The sequence below is a fragment of the Episyrphus balteatus genome, chromosome 3 (genome assembly GCF_945859705.1).
Source record: "Episyrphus balteatus chromosome 3, idEpiBalt1.1, whole genome shotgun sequence".
NCBI lineage: Eukaryota > Metazoa > Arthropoda > Insecta > Diptera > Syrphidae > Episyrphus > Episyrphus balteatus.
The window spans coordinates 120552874-120577752 of record NC_079136.1 but is presented as its reverse complement, the minus strand read 5'-3'; the positions used below and the strand labels follow the sequence as shown (position 1 = coordinate 120577752).

At 27.9% G+C, this 24879-nt stretch overlaps 1 protein-coding gene and 1 non-coding gene across 2 annotated transcripts in view; both read left to right on the top strand.

The window, feature by feature from the left end:
• Positions 1 to 24879, top strand: part of LOC129915291 (protein dissatisfaction) — a 40912-nt gene that overhangs the window by 12049 nt on the left and 3984 nt on the right. The window contains exon 3 of the mRNA XM_055994777.1: positions 1692 to 1853. Coding sequence (XP_055850752.1) covers positions 1692 to 1853 — 162 coding nt within the window. The remainder of the gene's footprint in view (positions 1 to 1691; positions 1854 to 24879) is intronic.
• Positions 9126 to 9197, top strand: Trnat-ugu (transfer RNA threonine (anticodon UGU)). The gene has a single exon. It is a non-coding gene; the product is annotated as a tRNA-Thr (tRNA).

Below are 24879 nucleotides of genomic sequence, written 5' to 3'. Positions count from 1 at the left end.
TCCTATTTTCAATATATTTTTTTTTTTTTTTTGTTTGTTTGTTACCTCATAACTTTGGACTGAGTGAACCAATTTTGATAATTCTTTTTGTATTGGAAAGCTGGCCGCATTTCAATTTCGTTCAGTTCTGACCATAGAAACTATTAGAAAAACCATTTAACCCAGTTTTGATCCATGGAAGTCGGTTTTCTTTTTTGATAAAAAATGATTTTATTGAATGTAAGAAGATCGTAATATCATTTTCAAATAACTTCTGTCGCACTTAATAAACGATATGTCTGTAAACCTCAATACTTTTTTTTTATTAAAAAAAAAAAGTTTCTAGTGTATTTTTCATTCGAATAGGGTTACCATATTAAAAAAAAAAAAACTTAATTAATTTATTGTAAATATCTGAGATTATTTTTTGTGTTTTCAATGTTTCCTAGTTTGAACAGACTACAAAGAAATGACTAATGAAGTGGTGTAGCAATTTTTTCTTTGTAATATGGTTGCCACATAGAAATTCCGATTTTGAAAATGGCAAGAATTTTTTTTTTTTATTTTCAGTATCAATTTAATTTTCATAAATCATTATTATTGAATGTCTTATTGTTATTTCTTTTAATTGACTAAGGCGCGGCGTAGAAAAAAAGAATATATGCCATTGGTTTGCGTTGATATGAAAATAACTTCTGAACTACGTTTTTCGCTTTCACTGGTTATAGAAAATGTATATATTTCATTAATATGGCACCCTCTAAATTCTAGTGAACTACCTATAATATGCATCAATTTCTTCAAATCTCACTGAAACCACATTTTCTCTTCTGCAGGCGGTGTCCTTCGTATTCGTTGCTATAGTAGTTGTCATGTGCATAATCTACTTAGACCCTCTAGAATTAAATCATAAAAAAATATTTTTGTTTTATCTTCGAAAAATTACACAGGTCTACAAGGTTTTTGGTGCCGAGACTAAGATATACTTTTCTGTAGGTTTTCGGTGTGCTGAATTCGAATCTGAAGTCAGAAATATCCTATCAGCTCCCGTTTTTGAAATATTACCGTTAGAAGATTCAAAAAAATCTACTTTTGAGGTTATGCTTTATGTGAAGAAATTTTTTTGTATATATATAAATTATAACGGTTTCTATAAGAATTATTTTCGTTCTTTCAAAATCTTTTTTAATCTTTTCGATATCTTTTTTTATTGTTCGAGTTTTTTGGCTTATTGTAATGTATCAAACAGATTTCACGTTTTCATCTCCTTTTTGATAAAAACACACTTACTTCATTCCAAAATTTCTCGGGCAATAAAAAAGATATTGCAAAGATTTAAACAGTTTTTGAAAGTAGGAAAATAGTTCTTATAGAAACCGTTATGATTTATATTTAAAATAAATCTTCAAATAAGGGCATAACATCAAAAGTGGAAAAAAACGTTTTTTTTTTTGCATTTTCTAACGGTAATATTTCCAAAACGGAAGCTGATAGGATATTTTTGACTTCAGATTCGAGTCCAACACATCGAAAACCTATAGAAAAGTATAGGTAGGTATCTTAGTTTTGGCACCAAAAAGAAAATTTAATTTTGTTGACCAGTGTTACTATGTGTCTTTTCTTAATCTAGTTTTTTTTTTTTCTATCATATATAGGTACCTAAAACTACCCCAAACAAATTTTTTAAATAAAACTATTTTGAAAATTTCCAGGATGTTCGGGTTTCTTCAAACGCAGCATACACAGAAATCGGATATACACATGCAAAGCAACTGGTGATCTTAAAGGACGTTGTCCTGTTGACAAAACACATCGGAATCAATGTCGTGCTTGTCGTTTAGCTAAATGTTTTCAATCAGCTATGAATAAAGATGGTAAGTTAAAAAAAAATCAAAAACCTCAAAAAATTTAAATAAACATCCGCACACAAAAACCTAAACCAAAAAACAACACCAAAAATAAAGTGTAACCAACAAAAAGCCAAAATAATTCAAAAAAAAAAAAAAAACCTTCTCATTCTCCTTCTTCTATAAATGTCAGGTTCATGATTAAGTTAAATTAAAATTGTTATCCTTGGCACTTTGTTGGGAAAACAATAAAATGCGAGAGAGAGAAGTTTAAAATCCGATCATCAAGGTGTGTCTTTTTTTGTTTTTGGGGTCGTATATCTACTACCAGAAGTTAGATATACAAATCATAGACAGCAAAGATAGAAAGAGAAAGGAAGGAGGAAGTGTATAAGTATAACAAATCCTTGAAAACAATACCAAAAAGTGGTCTTGTGAAATATTAAACTAATTTGCATAGAAAATGAGAGGAATTTGTTATAGAACAATGGCGCAGAGGGGAGACCATTTTTCCAACGAAACAAGAAAAATCCTTTTTTCTTCCTCATCTCATCTCATCATCATCATCAGTATAAAGGAACTCTATGCATAATCCTATGGCAGTTCCTTGCGACTTTTGTTGGTTTTGGATAGATCCTTTTTCGTAGGAAACACAAACAGAAAAATAACATTGGTTTTTGGCGTGTTTCTCTTCAAAACAATAGAAATCGCTTCCATGTTATCGTGCGGTGGCATTTTGTAATCCCATTGGCATTGTGTCCTTTTTCTAGGATTCCAGAGTGTTAATGTTATTTGTATTGCAAGTTGTTGTGTATATGTGTGTGGTTACTGGTAAGTTACATATATTTTTTCTTTTTCTTCGTTTTTGCCTTCTTTTTATCCTTCTTGTCCTTTGCCTGATGTGAAGTTCACACGACCAGAAAACCGAAAAGAAGCAACCACATTTTCCATCATCTACTTTTCAAGTGAGAATGTGGTGTGTCCTGTTTTTGCGGGATAAATGTTTTTTCGACTTTTTTTCGAAGACTTTTTCCGTCCGATAGACATTGCGGATATCTATATAAAGTGAAACACCCCAAAGGAGAAATTTTCAATTTTCTTCTTCTTGTTTTCTTGACAAAAGAAGAAAATTTTGTGGTGTTTGAGTTTTGTAAAAAAGGACGACAAAGATGATGATGATGATGATGGCAAAGTGGTGGTAGGTAGTTTGCTTCTTACATTTTTTTTTTTTTAAGAGCAATATTAAATAGAAAAGGGAATGAGGAAAAACGAAGGATTAAGCTTAATCCCATCATTTTATGGATCATTAGATGCGACACAATAGTAAATAGAGGATAAATCGAAATAGAATCATTTTGTTGTTGTTGTTGTCAGTTAAAGGTTAGGGGTATAAACTATACGAAAAGGATGAAGATGTTGTTGAAAAATTCAATATGGTCCGTTTTACTTTTATATTAATGACATCTTCACATCGATTTGCCATCACCATCATCATCAACAAGGATTCAAAAAGGAAAGAAAGATAGAGAAGAAGAGTGTTATGGTTCACATATAATAATCTTTTTGTGGAAATTCAATTCTCGACTTTTGATAGGCAGATCAATTATTCGGGGATTTTAGAATTTGACAATGGAAAATTTGAAAAATTGTTGAAAGAAATTTTTAAAAATATAGAGAAGAGAAAGAGGCTATTGGCAAAATGGTTAGGTACCAATTTAATCCTAATTGACTTCTCAAGCAAATAAAAAGTGGCATATGAAACACATTAAAAAAAGAAAAAGTGAATATTTTCATTAGAATGGTTTTGGGAGCATAAGTTAACACTACACGAAAAATTTGTATTTGCCTTAGCAAAAAAGTAGGTACCTAGGTTTTTTTTTTTTTTTGTTATAAATTAATTTTGGGTCGCTGAACATTTTGAAATGATGTAGTTTTTAAAAAAATTGCGTTTCCTAAGTGCACAGAACAAAAATCAAAACTAATTTTCATGCATACTTATTACTTATAAGGATTATTTTAAGTAGGTACATCAGGTAAAATTTTAACGAAAATCGTTTTGGAACCTAAAATGGCAAAATTGGGTATATTAGTTTTTTTTTTTTTTTTTTTGTCATGAGAACATAATAAAAATAAAAAGTTCAGAAAAATATTTAGGATAAAGAGATGTTTAAAATATGCATACGAGTACTTGGGCGAAAAGAATTTTCATGATTTTGGCAATATTTTTGAAGAATAAATCTGAGAAATAAAAATATTAATTTTTAAAAACTTCCTTTTTGACTTATGTAAGTATTTGAGTTCAAGTTCCCTAAAAAATTGTAAATATGTACCTACTATAAATTAAAAAGAAAAATAGAAAAAAAACATAAAAGTTAAGGAAACGCAATACAAATTGAATGGTTTTTATTTTCAAAAAAAAAATTTAGAACTCGATTTCTGTTATTGTTAAAAAAAATTAATTCAATAGAATTTAAAAAAATATTTGTTGTTGTTTTGTTTTTTTCTAAGAAAATATTTTCTTCAATTACCTACATACATGTATGTGTTTTATAAAAATAAAATAAAAAATAAAAAATTATTTTTCAAAAAAGTTTTTACCGACTCTGAAAGACTGACAGAATGATAGTTGTGATTCCTACAGCTTCTTAAAATTTATTTTCGAAAAATAGTTTCAAAATTCCACTTCCTAAAAACTTTGGAAAAAAAAAAAAACAAAAAAAAAAACACATACAAATACAAATACGTACGCATCATGTTTGGTCATGGCCAACAACAACAACTACGAGTACCTAACCTACCTATACATTTCATTATAACATTAGGCCTAATACGTACCTCGATAGAGCTTCCATTTTTAATTTATTCAAAAAAAAGAAAAAAATTATTTTCTCGAAAATATTTTTTAAGATTTTAGCTTTCTGTAGACAAAATTGACGAGAAATTATTAAGATTAAAATTATGTTGATAAACATTGGTATAGTGGTAGAATTTACTGTCTACGATTTTTTTGTAACGAAAATAAGGTAAATACTAAGGATTCATGTCAAATTCTTGGTTTTGGTTCCAAGTTAGGTATATGATGTTTATTAGTGATGGGAACTATCGAATGATTTGAACTATCGATAGTTAATAACAGAATGATTTGAACTATCGAATAGTTCATTCATTCGAATAAAAACTATCGAATAAAACTATCGAATAAAAACTATCGAACAAACTATCGAATAAACTATCGAATAAACTATCGTATAAAAAAACTATTCAAATGAAAAAACTATCGTTTAAGAAAACTATTTGAATGAAAAAACTATCGTACACAAAAAATCTATTCGAATGAGAATACTATCGTATAGAAAAACTATACGAATGAAAAAACTATCAAATAAGAATAATGTTCAAAAGAAAATACTATCAAATAAAAAAAAACTATTTTAATGACAAAACTATCGTATAAAAAAAACTATTCGAATGAAAATAGTAACTAAACTATCGAATGAAAAAAACTATTCGAATAAAAATAGTAACTAAACTATCGAATGAAAAAACTACTCAAATGAAAATAGTAACTAAACTATCGAATGAAAAAACCTATTCGAATGAAAATAGTAACTAAACTATCGAATGAAAAAACTACTCAAATGAAAATAGTAACTAAACTATCGAATGAAAAAACCTATTCGAATGAAAATAGTAACTAAATTATCGAATGAAAAAACTATTCGAATGAAAATAGTAACTAAACTATCGAATGAAAAAACTATTCGAATGAAAATAGTAACTAAACTATCGAATGAAAAAACTATTCGAATGAAAATAGTAACTAAACTATCGAATGAAAAAACCTATTCGAATGAAAATAGTAACTAAATTATCGAATGAAAAAACTATTCGAATGAAAATAGTAACTAAACTATCGAATGAAAATAGTAACTAAATGAATGAATGAATGAATGATTTAAAACTATCGAATGAATGAATATTTTACAACTATCGATAGTTTGATAGTTTTTATTCGATAGTTCCCATCACTAATGTTTATGCACTTTTGAACGTCTTTGATTCAAAATGTTGAATCGAGCCCTCCCTCGATGTTAAAAGGTACCTATCAAGAATCAATATCCAAGTAACTGGTCCAAAAATTGGAACGATTTTACTTATTAAAGGCCCATTTGTGTTTAAAACAGTGTTGGAAAAAGTAATTGATTTAAAAAAGAATAGGATTTTTTAAAGCATAAAAGCTGTAATATTATTTTTTTTTTGTCAAGAACTAATCTTTAAAGTGTTAAAATCACCAAAGACTGAAAAACTAGAGTTTTTTTTTACAATTTACGCATTTTTGACAATGATGCGTTCTACACTTTTAGCCAGGAACTTAGAATGTGCATTGGTCCACAACCCATACAAAATGTTTCCAAAATCAAAACTACCAGATTTAACACACACTCTTCCTCTACAGGTTAGTTAGTTAGACAGGTTAGTATACAATTTGCACAAGGCTGCTTTTATTTAAAAAATAAAAAGTAAAATTTTACGAACCTATACGAACACAGTTACCAATTAAACACGGCTAATAATGAAATCTGTTGGAGATATAAATTATTGTGTTATGTTATTTTATACATACTTAGATAGTATGAAGTAGGTATCAAAAGTATTAAAAATGTTCAAGCTTTAAAAACAGATATGTATGTATCTAAATAACTTCATCAACTCAAGGTAGGTAATGATTTGTTTTTGTTTCTTATAAACAATTGTGCAAATAGGTGACAGATCAATATCAATAAAAAAAATTGTAATGATTTATAAAATAGGTACCTAAGTTAGAAAATGTATAGATTAGATTTGTTGTATTCGAGTGGTCCAAGAAATATTTTTTTTTTATTTTCGGTCCAACAAAACCATTTTTTTTGCTTAAATTTCATAAAACAAATGGAAAATATATGTATAAAAGGCAGTAAGGGACAATCTTCCATCGTTTAAGCGATAAATGCAATTTTCTAACATTCTGACCTCAAACACAAAAAAATATTTTGAAAACAACGGCAACACCTACTATATTTTAAAATACATTTTTAAAAAGCCAGAAGCTCATTCTTATCTCTTAAATTTAAATCCACTAAATTTAATCAAGACTTTTTGAAAAAATGGTCCTCAAACTCAGAATTTAAAAAAAAGTTATTAGAAAAATTTAAAATTACTTTTTTCCAAACTTTTTCTAATAAAATATGAATTTATTTAAAAAAAATTTTTGGCCATAAATATTATCAGTTGAAGCAAAAAATTCAAAATATATCATACTTTTGAAAAAAAAAAAAAAAATGAAAAATTACTTCAATTTCAATGGTTTTTTTTTTTATTAAAACTGAATTTTTGCATTAATTAATTTTCTCAAAGACTGTGGTAAATAGGAACTTTAAATTTTTGCTATTTAACTTTCAACATTAAGGGTTATTAAATGAATAAAAAATAATTTTATGTTTAGATGTTGAACTTTAAAAAAAAAAATAAGTTACATTTTTTTTCAAAACTTTTATTAAAAAAAGTTCTTCGAAATGAAATACTTTTTAATTTTTTTCATAAACCGTTATACATATTGACATTTCCTTTTATAATTTCAAATCATAATAAATGCGGCCAAAAAAATTTGAAAATAAATGCATTTTATATTACGACCAAGTTTAAAAAACGGCATGTTAAAATTTTTTCAATAATTTTTTTTTTCAAAAATCTGAGTTCAATTACCATTCTTTCAAAAGCCGTTCATTCAATTAACTTAATTTTAATTTTACATATATGACTAAGCTTCTAGCTTTTAAAAAATGTATATTTGAATATTGTAGGTGTTGCCCTTGTGTTCAAATATTTTTTTTTGTGTTTGAAGTCAATTAATAAGAAAATTGCATCTATCGCTTGAACTATGGAAGACTGTCCCTCACTCTCATATATATTTTTTTTTCCTTGAATTTCCTAGACAATCTTTTGGCATCAATTAATTTATGAAATTTAAGAAAAATTTTTGAAAAAAATTTGTTTTTGTTCACAAAAATCTTAAATTAAATTTAAAAAATCGAAACGGCAAAACTGGCAATTTTTAATCTATAGACTTTAAAGTATTTTTAATTACCGACGTTTGAAAAAAAAAGATCATCAAAATCTAAGCTGTTCGGCCGGGTTCCCTAATATTGCCAATCTTTGAGCTTTAGTTACTCCACTATATAATTAAAAACAAAAAAAAATATATTTTTGTTTACTTTTTCCCATAAAAATACAATTTTTCAATATGCGATCCGTACCCCCTTCTATATAAGATAGGAGGCTGAAAATTCAACAGTAGGTATGATACCAATAGGATGTGGAACCATACTAGGGTGTGGCCCAATGTTTATTTGAAAATTTTATTTTTCCCGCATACAAGCGTGGACCACTCTAATGTATGTAGTAGGTAGGTTAGGGTGGGTCAAAAAAATTGAAATTCTTTTTTTTGATTTGGTACTCCGAAAAATCGATTGCTAGACACCTCTAGAATATACACACCAAATATGAGCTCTTTATATTAATGGGAAGGTCCTCCGCTTTTAAATTTTCCATTTTTGCATTAAGCTTCTACAAAAAAAAAATTATTTTTTTTATAAATCGACTTTTTTGCAAATTTCTTTGCTTATTCTTGTAGGAAATTGAACGCTCTACAAAAAAGACATTATACTCTTTTTTCGTTTATCTAACCGTTTAATAGATATTTGAGGTCCAAAAATCGAGAAAATCCTCAAAAATTCGTTTTTTGTTCTTAATTTTGTAACAAATTGAAAAATTATAATAGTCAAACGCGCAAGACTTATTCTTGTAGGAAACAGATTGGTCCACAAAAAAGGTCTTGATAATTTTTTTCAATAATCTAACCATTCTAAAGATATTCGAGGTCAAAAGCAATCGATTTTTCGGAGTACTAAATCAAAAAGAATAAATTCGATTTTTTTGACCCACCCTAAGGTAGGTACTTGTTAAGTAGACAGGTAAAATACTCATATTTTTTCAATACTCTGTGCCTTAATTCAAAACAAAAATAAATTGTTTTTATTTTGCGAATAAAATGACAAATTCGAACCTACTGATTATAGACTTGCCTAACCATTATCAGTTAAAATAAAATAAGCAATCTAATGAATTCAAAATTTGCAAAATTATCTATATGATATCAATAAATTATGATTCTGTATTTATTGATAACAATAAAAAGATAAATTGAAACAATAGCCTATACCACAGTCGTTTGAAGGTATCTGATAAAGAGTTGATATATATGCCTCTTTAGCTCAGTGGCAGAGCACTGGTCTTGTAAACCAGGGGTCGTGAGTTCAATCCTCACAGGAGGCAAGAAATCTTTTTTACACGATCCAATTTTTGTTTGTTTTGAAAAGTGAACATTTGGACAAAATGTTTGTAGCATTTTTAAACGATTTTTACAACGATATGAAATAATTTAAAAAAATTGAAAATTGAGGAAAATATTTGGAAGCTTTCGTTTAACATTTTTTTTTGTCGCATGTTAACAAAAACAAAAAAAAAAAAATGATATATTTTCAAACTGATAAATGCCGCCGCTAACAGAGGTTAAAAATTCCCACACATTGACATTATATCTATCAATGTCCATCTCATTCCTTCATCGTCATCATCATCGCACAACATCATCATCAACGATGATGATGATGATATGGGAAATTCACTTTGCAACCCTTTTGGCATCATCATCATTTTAACATTTTCACACCCTCATAAAAGCTAACATGACATTACACCTTGACAATCGCATCATCCACCTGGGAACTAAACAGCACAGCGCCATCTGGAGCGCAGAGACAGAAAGAGAGAATGACATAGCAATCATTTGCTTTTTACAAATATATCTGACATTTACCTTAAGTAGAACATATCAACATATATACAAAAATACATATAAATACATGTACAATACATTCAAAAAGCGATTAAAACAAAGTCCCAAAGTGCAAGAGGTGATTTATTAATGCAGGACACAATAGTATAGAACCATATCACATCATCATCATCATCACATTCCTCCTCTTTCTCTTAACAAAATTGTCATTTTGACACCTTATAGCGCCAATGGCTACACATACTGATACATATACACATGATACATATTCAAATGAGTATGATGTTGGTGTCTGATATGTATGCGCAATGACACAACAAAATTTTGAAGTGACAAATTCATTTACACAAATAGCTACATTCTACATACGAAACAAAAACACTGCTGTGCAAAAAAACTACGCATATATAACTTTACTTCTGGTATATTTAACATTATTTCTGGTAAATTTAACTTATTTCTGGTATATTTTACTATATCATGGTTAAATATACCAGAAGCAAAATTATCCCTGGCATTATTTTGTCTCCATGAACTAGAGATTGGAGTTCAAGTAGCAGCGGAAGGTCTCTAAAGCCACTTGGGTGCCAAGGCTATTAAAAACAATGAACATGGAGTAGCCAGATGCTACGTAACATTAAAACGAAACATCAACAAAAAAAAAAACCTTCTAAAACAAATCAGCAATCCTGAAACTGAAAAAGAGAAAAAAAAAAAACACTTTGAAACTGGAAGGCCTTTCAAATTTGTTAGATACAAACGAATGGTAACTGTTAAGATTAATTCACATGAGTTCGAACAACGACCAACGAAAGAACGAATATTCGTTGATTTTGACACATGAGAGTTTTTAATTCGTCGCAATTGAAGTTTATCTTTCACCTCCAAAGCCAAAACAAGATTGATTTTTGAGGTTACGAACGCGCGAACGCACGAACTTGATCTAAGAGTTCAATTTGGTAAAAATTTTAAAACTTTTTATGTAGGTACCAAATTGGTTAATGTATGTATATAAAAATAAAATGAACGACTTCGTTGCACGAACTTGCTCTTAAGGTTAAAGGTGCTAAAATGTTTAAGAGTTTTTTTTAAATAGAAATTTAGAAAATGTATAAGTACCTTGGTATTAAAAAGGTAAAAAACAAAGGTAAAAAACAACATCTGAAAGCAAATTGAGCTCCAAAACAAGTATGCAATTTGATTTCTTTTATAAAGATGCAAACAAATTTCAAAATCGTTAGAGCCGTTTTTAAAAAAACTTATTTTTTTTTAAATGATTTTTTTGAAAAAAAAAAAAAATTATTTAAAAATAAAATTGGTATGCCATTTTGTAGAAATTACTAATCAGCATTTAAAACTAAAATTTTAAAAAAATTCAATATTCCGTTTTTGAAAATTTGATTTTCAAAAAAAAAAAAAAAAATTTCAAAGTTTTTTTTATATCCAAAAATTATTTTTATTAAAATTTTATTCTTAATTTAAATTTATATTAATATGTGTATAAGCTTTTGTATAAAAAAACGTGGAAATTGAATTAATAGTTTGCAAAAAATCAGATTTGAAAAAAAAAGGTTAATAATGATTTTCGGAAAAAATATATCGCAATTAAAAAAAACACATAATATTTTTTGTTTACGTAAAAAAAACGTCTTAAATGAATATGAAGGCCAAGAAATGTATGCAATTTGTTTTAAAAAGATGCATAAATAAAAAAATTCAAAATCGTTAGAACCGTTTTTAAAAAAATATTTATTTATAAAAATTAAAAAAAAAAAAATTCATAAATATGACATTTTGTAGCAATTAATAACAATCAATATCTACATAAAACCAAAATTGTAAATTCAAAGTACGGTTTTCGAAAATTTAATTTTTCAAAAAAAACAAAAAAATTTAAATTTTTTTATTCAAAATTTTATTTTTGATTTTTTATAAAAACTATACAAGTGTTTTGTTATAATCATTTTTATCAAAAAAAACAAAACCGATTTCCATGGTACAAAACTAAGTTTTATGGTTTTTCTCATAGTTTCTATAGCAATAACTGGACCAAATTAAAATGGAACTACACTACAGGTACCAGCTTTCCAATACAAAAAAAAATTATCAAAATTGGTTCACTTAGTCCAAAGTTATGAGGTAACAAAAATTTAAAAAAAATGTCGTTAAAAAATTAAATTAAAATTAAAAAATGATTTATTAAGAATTTTGTATTAAATGATAGACTTTGTCAAAAACTAATGCCTACTTGAATTTTTTGATCAAAATTGAAGGAACCGTTTTCGGTACCATTCGGTACCAAGTTCATTAAGTTCCAGTTAGAATGCTGTTAGTTTCATTAGAAACGCCAGTAGCCAAAAGCCTGAAACCAGCAGCATTTTATATTGAATATTTTCATAAAAAAAAATTGCACAGCATTGTGATGTGAATAATCAGTTCCCAAAAGTTGTCCCCAGAGAAAGCAAGGAAAGCATTGTGAGTCCCTTATATTACTCTATACGTATTGTAGGTAAGGTATAGTGATGGGGGGAGATCCCCAAATGCAGTCATTCTCATTCAATTGACATACAAAAGGATTAAAAATTTAAAATCGACTCAACATGACATTGCAGTTTATTTTCCATGTACCTCCGGCTCTCCCGGAAAAGTGAGAGAAAACAAGTAGAGTAGGAATGATGATGGGTGGATAATAATAGGAGTGACCATGTCGATGTTTATCATGCATCTATAAAGGTGGACATTGTCCAGTATGGTATCAATCATCACAATCACAGAGAAGAGAATGAGAGACAGAGAAATTTGAAAATTCACTGCGATGACAAATTTAACACACACTCGACTCGAAACATCAAATAGATTATTCATGATGATGCATCAACGATTTTCGAGCTTAACCAACTGAGCCATGTTTTACTCTCTCTTTCTTTCTCTCTGTCACTGTGAAAGCGGACGGCTTTTTAGTTAAAGGATTATAAAAGGCAAACATGACAAGAAAAAAAAAATACACAAACAAAAAATTGATAGAATTAGCTACTTTTTTTTATCATTTGTACGGGATTTTTAATTCTTGTCCGTATAAAGTGCAGCTGATGAAATTCCCTAAGCGTTTTTATAGTTTTTAGATCCATCATAGATCAAATTGTCACCCTTTTTGTGTGCTATAATGCGGTAGAAAGTATGTGACAAGTAAAAGATAGAACGACAAGTTCATCACGCACACATGACTTCAATGTCACGTAATTAAAAACCACCCCCAACTCCAATAAAATTCCCAACTTCCCAGCTGCGATCCTGAATCTTTAGCTTTTGAATTCTTCATTCTATTTCTATGAATATGTACAAACAAAAATGACAGATGTGAATTTTCTCACGAAAGGATTCTTTTTTTTTTTTTTTTTGTAATTTTGGGAAATCCTTAGAAAATTTATCCTTTTCTAGAAAATTATCATGAGTATGAGAGGAGCTTAAGTGTGTTATTGTCAGAGTCAAGTATAGAAGAAGAAGAAGCTCATAGCACAAAGGAACCGCACTAATCCGATTTATTGGCTAAAAATAAACAGTTAATTTTACTTGGAATAACCGAAAAGTCCTTTTTTGGAATATATGATAAAGTATGTGTGTGCGAGTATCTTTTTCAAGAAAATTATACAAGAAACAAAGGAAACAAAGAAAATTTTAAATGATATGAAGGAGATATAAAAGGGTGGTAATGTTATACGATCATTGGAGCATTATTAACGAAGGTCGTCCCAGCAAAGAAGTTTAAGAAACATCTTATTGATAAATAATGTCTTTGCCTTTTTGAAACTTTGTAAAAAGTGAAAATGTCTTATACAAATTAGGATACAAATATGGTCTGGATAATATACATATTAAAATGGTTAAAAGGGACTATGTCAATATTCAGAATGGAGTTAGAGGACTTTTGGAGATTGCCAAGAAGAAGTTTTTTTTCGGTCGGTATAGGAAAAACTAGCAGCTTTATAAACAATTGCAAATGAAAAAGGAATCTTTGAAAGGCTTATCTAAGAGATAGAAGAGTTTGAGTAGCTATTGTTAGACTTTATAATTTTGTCCTTGACCAAATAAAAACTTATTTAAAGTTATTTGCATTTCAAAAATGACCATTTCGGACCGCAATTTTGAAAAGTGTAAGGGAAAGTTCAACAATTTCCAAAAAATGTTTGAAATTTCATTATTATGAAGAAAAAAAAAAAGACTTATAAAACTATACCGTTTTTGAAAAAAATTAAAATTTTTAAGAACGGTTACGGTTTTAGAGATTTTTTCAAAGATTTTCTCGAATATGTAAAGTTCGGAGTTCAATATTGTGTCTTCTTCTTTTGTTAAGCAAAATTTAATTCATAAACATACTAGGAGTGATAAAATATTTTTCAAACTTATTAAAAATGTTTTGTACAATTTCGACCCGAACAATTTTTGACCGATTGAAAAAAATGCCAGAAATTTTGTTATGGTCAAATTTGGAAAAAAAAAAATACCACAATTTGGAAAATAAAGACAAAATATGTAAAAAGAGTCAGAGAATATAATGGAAATAAGGCCACAGCAAAATAAAATAATCTGGCTTAGTTTCTAAACTTTATTTTCGAAAACGAGGCAGAAAATTGTTTTTAAGGAAGAAAAAAAAAAACAATATTGAAAAATATTTTTATTTTTAAGTGGAGCGATTGAATATGGGTTTTTTTTGTTCAATTTGTTCAATTTTTCGGGAGTTTACCTAATGGTCAAAAATGAAAGGATTCTAGATCTACTTTTCTTTCCTAGGGATATTTACCTGTGATCTAAATATGCAACCCAAACATTTTCATAACTTATTTTTTTTTTGAAAAAAAAAAAAAAAAAAATAATAAATGATTAATAATAACACGGTGTAACACTCAAAATATACGCGGGCGGAGACCTATCACGTTTTGTAGAGCTAGTCGCACTGATTACGAAACGGTATTTAAAAAGTTCCTAACACCCCCAAAACCTGGAGTTAGGGGCAAAAAACGGTTTTTTTACCTTCACCCATTGAAAAAAATCTAGCTTCGTCAAATTTTTACCCATTTTCGATTTTTTTACAGTTTCTAATAGGAGATAAATATACCTTTTCAACAATGTATAAAACATGTAACTCGGTTAAACCACCTAGAATTAATAAGCTGTCAAAGTTCAAAAATTCCATTTTTTTCGTCATTTATCCAACTTCGACATCAAATTAAAGTATATGTTTTCAAACCAACATGCTATTTTAAAAATATATTCTAAAATAAAATTTATTTCCAAATCAAACGAGGTTTTTTTTTATGAAAATCAGTTTAAAATTGGCTTTGAAAAAAAAATTTTCGATTTCAACCCAGATACAGAAATCCGAACTTTTAGGTATAGAACAAAAATGTTGTTTCGGCACGTAGTAGGATAACTTGGGCGCCAGGATTTGATAACGGATTTTTGTAGAGGAGCTCAATACAAACATTTTTTTCTTTAGGAGGGGGGTCTATCTCCCCCCGTTTAGGTGGGAGGGGCAGTTTTCTAAAAAAAAAATTATCAAAACAAAAAAAAAAAATTATTAAAAAACAACGGCAACACTTTCAATAATAAATGATACCATTTCCGAAAGGCAAAATTGTACATTTATTTCTAATTTTTAAATCAATATATTATAACAAATAGTTTTTGAATTAATCGATTCCAAAGTTAAAAATAGGCGAACGAAAATTTTTAAAAACTCGTTTTATACTTTTTTTGTCCAGACTGTGAATTTTAATAAAAATATTACTCACACAGAAAACTGCCTTGATTGATTGATTCCTTATCGAACAGTGAAAACTATATGTATGTTTCTATGTCTTCTAGTTTTTGAGAAAATTGAAAAATAAAAAAATATTTTTAAAAAAGAAAAATCTGATAAAATAATTTTTCAATTTTCTCAAAAACTAGAAGACATAGAAACATATAGTTTTCTCTGTTCGAAATCGAAAATAGGTAAAAATTTGACGAATCTAGATTTTTTCTATGGGTGAAGTTAAAAAAAAAACCGTTTTTTGCCCCTAACTCCAGATTTTAGGGGTGTTAGGGACTTTTTAAATACCGTTTCGTAATCAGTGCGACTAGCTCTACAAAACGTGATAGGTCTCCGCCCGCGTATATTTTAAAACCTCATTTTTGTAACACCGTGTAATGTGTTTTGGAATAAGAATCCAATTTTTTAATACGAGACTTCACTTGTTATCAATTTTATTAAAAATTTAAAATACATAGTATCAAAAGTTACTTTAAAAACTTATTTTTAATTGGTTTTGATTTCGAATTTTTGATAGATTGTTTAACAAAGAAATTTCGGATTTTTCTTTTAAAAACTCATGGAGCAGTTGCTCCAATTAAAAAAAAAAAAAAATTGGTAAGTTTTTCTTAAAAACTAGCAGTTTACATACACTCCTTTTCATCAGAATAGGTACACAACTTTTCAAATGTTCAGTATTCGTTTTTTCCTCACAGTGTAGGAAAAATAATAATTTTTTGATGTCAAGTCAATGTTTAAGATGTTAGCAGAATCAGCAAAAAAAAATAATTCAAAACGTGTGGTTATTTTTCTGGTTTCTCTATGGCAAAGCATTTCACATCGAAAAATTGAGTAATTTTTTTGTTTCATCAGAATAGGTACACATAGAGAATGATGTGAAAGTGGTCCATGAAATGAATTTAAACCAAGTTCTTCTTAAAAATGTATTTTACTTATTTCATTTTTTGTATAGTGGCGTTTTTATTCATAAAATAATAACAAAACTGTCCAGGAATTGCATTGTTAAATCTCTTTATGCAATCTATCTGAATCTCTTCCCTAAATTGTTAAATGGTGGGTTAGGAAATATTTTTGTCTTAAAATCGAATATCACAAATTTTATCAGTACGGGCTAGCCATTTCCAAACATTTTCAACAAGGTTCAGGGTTGTTTTCTATGGTAGATACTCAAGTACTTCCTAAATTTGCACTTCCTCCCAATATTTTACAGAGCATTTTTTGTGGTAGGAGGCGTGGTCCTGTTAAAAAATTCAGAATACTGGTTCACAAATACTAGAGAATTAAGGAAAAGTTTCTTGAATATGCATTTACAAATAATTGTGACCATTCTTCACGTTTAAAATTCATTATTTGTATTATCGTAGAAGATTACTTTCTTCCATGATTTAACACTTCTTTTTTAACAGTGAAGTTGGTCTCAAAATGGTTTCTCCTTTCGCAGAATGTTAAACTGATAGTTTAACTCACCAAGGACATCAAAATTAAATGTTCGTTGATCCAAAAATAACAAGAAATACCACTCAACTTTTCATGTGGTAAAGGATTATTACAAAAACCTTAAACGCATACAATTCTGTTCTTGGTGTAGTAATGGTGTCTTTTCAAAATTCAGCCATTTTAGAACACTGGGACTAATGACCATTCTATTTACTGTCCTAAAATTACATATTACAACTGGTTTTTCACTTTTATTCTTGTCGTTAATCCACAAAAACTGGTAGCACATGTTAAAATTTACTCGTCTTAGAGTATTTTTTTTGGATTTTTTTACCACCATTCATTTTTTTAACCCCAGAATGTTTGTATCTGAAGTCTGGATAGAGCATATTCACAATTCGTAATTTTTTTTTATCATACCAGTACTGGTGGATCTTTCATTGTGTGCTTTTTTTCTTAAGGTGTTTTCGCCAAAATTTGGCGATTTTAATCCACCCATGTTTTTCAAAATGGTAAACTTGCTCGAAATCCGCAAAAAACATTAAAGATAACAAGGGTGTACCTATTCTGATGAAGAAAAAAATAAGTTGATTTTTCCTCAAAAAATACTTTACAAGAAAAACAATGCGAAAGTTATGGTCCATTTTGAAATAATTTTAGCTGTTGCTTGTCCCAAAATCTTGTTAGGTCACGTACCACTATTGGGGACAAACGGTTAATGAACATTTGAAAAGTTGTGTACCTATTCTGATGAAAAGGAGTGTATTTAAACAAAAATGTCAAGAAAATTCATTAATCATCATTAATCAATTGAAAAAAAAAATTAAATTGTTTTGTTTTCGAATATAAACTGATATGATGTTTTTTAAGTTTTTTTCTTAGTTTTTAAATTAAGATTTTTAAAATGTTTTCGTACAAATATTTTCGTTAAAGAAAGTCAAAACTAATGTCGTTTTCGATTGGTTTCACTCAAGAATTGACTCATTCTGAAATCTAATGGAACAGGTTAAATCGCTTCCACTCAATTCTATTTTTTTATTTGTCTGAAATTTCAATTGTCAAATATTTGTATAATTTTTTTTTTTCTTGCAAACCAAAGTTATGGTGTTAGAGTTGAAAAATTATGAATTATTATTCGAAGAAAATGGTAATTTATCCATTATGTATCCATTTTTGATTTGTAATTAATTTAAATTTCAGAAAACAATAAATTGTTGAATGAAAACACAAAAAACACTGATTGAGTGTTTTTATTTTGACATTTGAGTAAATTCTGATTTGAATTCTGTTTTGAAATCAAGAAGAGAATTTTTATTCTGAGAAGCGTTCTGCCTGTCAAACTCGGGCGAATAAAACACTTTCAGAAGGCTTCTGAATCATTCCGGACGCTTCCGGAGAGCCAATCGAAAACGCCATAAGAAATCGCTACTATGGCAGGTAAGGTTAGTAACATTAAAAAAAAAATATATATATTTATTTTATTTTAAAATTAGTAATTTATGAGCTACAGTACAGGTATTTTACTAAGAAAAAACCAACCTTTTTCCATTTTGGTCATTTAGCAAGTTACCTACTTCCCTACCTCGGCCACTATTTTACTTACTTTTCTAAAAAAAGTATAGTAAGAATATTCTTAGAAAAAGAGTTGATATGTTGGAAAGGGTCAGTATTAAAGAAAAGTGCGGGGATAGAAGATTTAGAAAAAGTTGAAGAATCGTTTATCGATTACAAAGTTCAGCAGTCTATTGGTGTATTTCAAAAGAGTTATCAATTTCAACCCCTACTTTTGTTACGACTTCATTTTTTATTCAATTTTAATACAAAAATAGCTTCTTCTTCTATTTTTTTTTTTTTTTTGTGTTTTTACTTATTCATTCCCATCCTTCAATTTAATTCTCTATAAACGAAAGCCCCATTTACTTAAATCGGCTTTTTTCTTAAGCCTCCTCTTTTACACACCATTCAGTCTCTCTATGAATGTCTCCTTGTTTTTCTTGGCCTATTCACCCACAATTCATCCACAATAAAAAAAAAAAGAACAGACAATAATTTTTTTATGGGAGCAGCAAAAAGTCTTCAGTAAGCTTTTACTTGCTTGCGGAAAACGGAAAAGAGATCACCAAGTGGATTCCATAATTTATATAAAAATTTTTAACTCAGTTGTTTGTGTTCTTTATGGATTCTTTGATGTGAAGCAATTTTTCATGGCATTTTGTCGCTTCCGCACAGCCGCCATTCTATTTATAAAGGATCACAATTTGTTCTCTCTCATTCCAACAGAGTTAGATGATATAGAGTGGGAGGGGGTTTTTATGTGTAAATGACTGTGTTTGAAATTGAAATACATCCCGATTCCCGACAAAAAGACAACAACAAAAAAAAAATATTAGAAATGTGTTCACTTTGGGAATTTTTCCCACGAAAAGAAGATTTAGGTGAAGTGATACAATTTACAATAATTTTACATCCCCCAGCCCGCTATTTTTTTTTTTTATCATCATTTCCACTTGAAGGTCTTATTTGCACTCAAGTTGTATATCTACCAACCTTCAATTTGACACGCAATATTATTTCCTTGTTTGTTCAGCGACTTTACTGTTGTTTGATGATATTTTACAATAAAATATAGAATTTTTTTTTGAACATTTTTTACATTCGAATGTAATGGCGCGAAGAATTGAAATTACTTTGCATAGCGTGCAAATGAAACAACACCCTCCCGCTGCGGTATGCAGAGGACGCGATATCATCATCAGGTGATGATGATGATCAAATTGGATGATGGGAACTGACATGGATGGTTGCATCCGTCATGATGATGAGGACGACCCTTGGAATTTTTTTATTTTTTTTTATTCAGAAGGGTAGTAATAGATTTATTTGCTTATTATTTTTTTTTTTTTGTGTTCATATAATTCAGTGTTTTATTGTAAATTGATTTTCTCTGTTACATCCGCATAATTAGGGGTTGATTATACGACTAGACAATAATGCACACTGTTTTGAGGGGGTGCAAGTTAAAATATAATTTGCAGATAAGGAATGCTCAATGCTATCAAAGCGTTTTATTGTTATACCTGGGGCGTTTGACATTAGCAGATGTTTTATAGAGAATAGAAATGGTCATCACAGTGGATGTGTTTTTGTAGGGTGATTGGACTTTTTGAACAATAAATTAATTGAATCGTTTTAGAGGTCTATTTGTTTTTGTTGATTTTTTTTTTATATAACAACACGACAAGTGTTTTGAAAAACATATGTATGCAATTGTGGTAGGTATATGGGAAAATTTGTTGCAGTAGAGAAGGTCAGGTACTTATATTTTGACATATAATATGACATATTTGAATATATGTATGTAACCTTTGAGTTAATGAAGCAAAAGAGTAATTTAACTGTCTTTTAATTAAGTGGTTAAAAATGTTTTAGGAATTCGAAAAACTAGCTTTATAGAGTGAGTGGAGTTGTGGTAGATCGTAGATTGTTAAGTTTTTGGTTTTAAGTTAATTCAATTTACATCGAAAAGCCGACTTTGAAGCGAAATGATTAAAAAAAATATGCTGAGTAAGAATTCTTCTTTTTTTATATTTAACAGTTTTTTTTTTTTTTCTTTTAAAAACATGTATAAAGGAAATTTATAAGTTAAAAATACCTATACCAGCTTTCAAGTATAGTTTTTTTATTTCTGAAGAGTAATATAGTATAATATATTTGGTAATATAAAGGTTAGAGTCCAATTTGTGTTGTAGCATTAAATTTACAGTATAGGTACCTATCTACCAGTTTTCGCAACCAAACAATGATTCAATCGTCAAGACCTTGAATGATTTTCTGAAAAGCGGCTCCCATGATTTTGATAAAAGAAAAATTTTTTTATTGAAAATCATTGTAATAACCGATTTTGTTAAATTTCTGAATAGTTCACACACCGACTAATTAAATTTGAAAGAAATCAAAAACAAAATTTAAAATTTTGAATTTTTCTATTGAAAACTCAATTTTTCGAAAACGGGACATTGATTTTTATCGGTCTTAGGTATTGATTAAAAAGTGTTACAAACTACCATAGATACCATTTTTTTTTGTATATAAATAAGTTTTAATTTAAAAAAAATACACGGTTAAAAATTCTGGAGTATTTTTTAATATTTTTTTGGTTACATATAGGTCTACACCAGAAATGTATTAAAATTTAATACATGACAAGTATTTAAATTTTTTAGTTAATACAAAATGTATTAAAATTTAATATAGTTGTATTAAAAAATAATACAGTTTATATTAGAATTTAATACCAAATGTTTTAAATTTCAAGTAGGTATTGCATATTAAAATTTAATCTTTTTATATTAATTTCTAATAATTTTATTAAAAGATAAAAATATTTCAATTTAATACCAAATGTATTTAAAGTTAATAAAATGTATTCTTTTCCTCAATTCATTACTGAAAATAAATTTTAATCATAAATAATATAATTATGGTGATATTATTTTCTCTATAGTTTATCTGTTTCACAAACTGTGGCATGTAAAATCTTACTGCCGATCAACATTCATCTGCAATGTATGCATTTTGCTTCGAAAAAACACAAAGCTTCTTCAAATTGGTACAAATTTACAGTTTCTGATTTAAAGGTAGAGGATAGTGGGGCCAAATGTAACACTTTTTTCTAAAACCGATGGTTCTCCTACAAATTTGAAAATGGGTCAACCAGACCTTTTTTAATTTAAAGACCCATGTTTTATCTGAAAGATCCATCACAAAAATTCAGCAAAACATAACGGTAATGTTGAAAAATAAAGCTTCCAAAAAAAAAAATCGTGTTGTTTCAACTTACCCCACATACGGGGCAAAGTGTTACACATACCGGGGTAGGTTGTACCAAGAACTAAAAATAAGAGAAAAATACCTTTATTTATGTTTGTATTTATTTATTTTTAATTAATAACAATAAAAACAAACCTCAGTCATGAAATTTTGGTGCAAATTTAAAAAAAAAGAGGAGCAAATCCAAGATTTTCAGAGAAAATTTAACAGTAGTCTTAAATTAAAGTTATTTGAATTCATAAATTGTTTTATAAGCTTTATGAATTCAAGTGGTGGTTCAAAAATTGTTTCCAATTTCAAAATAAATACAAATTCAGTTACAAGCATTCATATCCAGGGTTGTTTATTATATTAGGTAAACAATTTTTCAGTATAGGTAGGTTTTTACATGGTACATCTTGCCCCGGAAAAATGTTACAACTAGCCCCAGCATGTAATTTTTCAAACAAAATCAATTTAAAAAAAAGCGAAACTGATATAGACATAAAATATACACTCAATTTGAGCCAAAACACAATTGCATATAACAAAAAAACACTTAGCACTCTATCTTTTTCGGGTAAATAGGTAGACCAAAAATAAAATTTAAAAAAAAAGTAACAAACATGCTTTTTTTGGGCACCACAAGTATAACTTCTCACCCTGTCGTCTAATCTTCAACTGAAAAAAATGTGCCGGTAGATATGGAAAAATTGAGCATTTTTCTCCTTTACGCGTTTCTTAATATTGAAAGGAACATCGCTTTTTTTAACTGTTAATTCTTACCAATGTTACTTTTAGCCCCACTCTCCCCTACCACAAACAATGGATTTTTTTCTGGCTGCTGGCGTGGTTTGATTAAAATTTAATATGCTTGTATTACAATTTAATACTTTATATATTAGTTTTTAATAAATTTGTATTACATTTTAATACAATTATATTAAAATGTAATACAATTATATTAAAATGTAATACAATATATATTAAAATGTAATACAAAAATATTAAAATCTAACACAGCGGTATTAAAATTCAATACCTACAAGATTAGAATTTAACCCACGGAGGTTATTTTCTAATAATTTTTGTATTACAAGTAGTTAACTTAATACTTAGATATTGAAATTTAATACAAAAAAAATTAAAAATAATTTTAATATTTGGAAGTATTAAAATGTAATATTTTTTGTATTAAAAATTGCTTTAATACAAGAGCTGAGTAATTCCATGTGAAAAGAATATACGAAAAATACCTATGTCATGAAATATTTTTGTGTCATTTTTTACTGGTTCCTAAGCTCAAAATATGAACTTCTGTATATAAATAATCCCCCAAAAAAATTAGCAAGTGAGTAGTATGAATTATTTCCTTAAGAGCCGATTTTTCAATCTTCTAATAAACAGTCAGTTAACTGTTCGACGAATAAAGTTATTAGGCTCATAAACAATCAGATAAAAACATTGAATTTTTCAATCAAGAATAATTTATTCTACAGAATAACAAACAAAAATTGTCAAATTCAAAAATATTTAAAATTAAACGTCATTTTTATTCATGATTGTTTTTGTTTTCTTGTGTTCCACTGTATTTTTTTCAAAATTCTTTTAAAACAGCTTTGACAACTGACACAATATTTTTTTTTAAGATTATTCCTTAGAATAATTTTTATTCGTCTCTGAAAGAAGCAGATAGTTTTATTCTTAGGAATAAGCTATATCTGCCTGTTGAAAAATTGATTTTTTCTCTATCCTTGGGAATAAGTACTAACTGACTGTTTAACTGACTATTGAAAAATTGGCCCTAAGTCACTCAATTTTTGAGAGTAAAAAAAACTATGATCTTAAATTACTTTTTTGCATAGGTATTTCTTGCCACTTTAAACATAATTGAATGAATGTTTTTTTTGCGTTTGTAGGGTGATATTTAGACCTTTCCAAAACCGTTATTAAAAATGAAATTAGTCCATTTTAAGCTGATCTATTACAAAAAAGGTGAAAAACACATTTTATTTTTTTTCGAAAAAACCCATTTTTTAATTTTTTTTTCAAAACTGTTTTTGAAGTAAAATTTTATGATCTTTTCAAAAAAAATTATCCCGTTATGATTTTTACACTTTTAAGCTATTTTTTCAAAGTTTTTTGTTGTTGTTTTTCTAGGCATACTTAGTATTTGGGTTATATCTTGAGTAATAAATGACTAATCTGAACAAAAGAACCAGAACCTGAAAGCTGAATAAATAAGTAAGAAACACTAGAATAACTTTTCTGGGTAACTTTAGATGTTTAAGTGCAATGTATTAAAACATTTTTAAAAAATCGATATTTTAAAGGAAATTTTTGCAAAAAAAACTTTATTACTTAAAGAAAAAATCAAAATCTCCAGAATTTTTAACCGTGTATTTTAAAAAACCAACTCTAACAATTTTGAAAATGTTTTTGTTAAACCATCTTAATAAAAATGAAATGCGCGACTGGGTTTTACGTTCTTGCTCATATGGTTAAAGTTTCTTAGAATTTTAAAGCTATTTATGTAAAAACTCATAATAGAATATTTTTTAAATTTTAATTTGTGAAAATAATGATAAAAACTAGAAAAAATTATATAAAATTTGATTTTGAATTTAAAAAAAAAAGCATTTTTTTTTAAATGATTTCGATTACAAAATTCCAATCAATTTATAGTCGAAGTTTTTTCGCATTCTTTATCATCGTAATGTCATGTTGAGCTCGATTTTTTATACGAAGTACAGAACTATGAATGCACATGCACAATGTTTTCGAAAATAAAATTCTAGATTTACAGAATTTTAGAAACCGAATTTCAGCATTTGCAGAATAGTGACCCAAACCCCGTGAAGCTCTCTACCTACTGTTAAAATTTTGTTTAGGGTATTTAGTTCCTATGAAAATTTGAGTTACATAAATGAGGCAACACCAAAATTCTATTTAAATTTAATAATACTCTTAAATTTAAAAAGAAGGACGTTCTGTTAAATATTAAATTTTAGTTTATTGTAATGATATTTTTTCTCTTCTTCGTTTTTATAATTTTAGGTATTTTCTTTCTTACTTCTTTAAAATGATACAAAACATCACTGAAA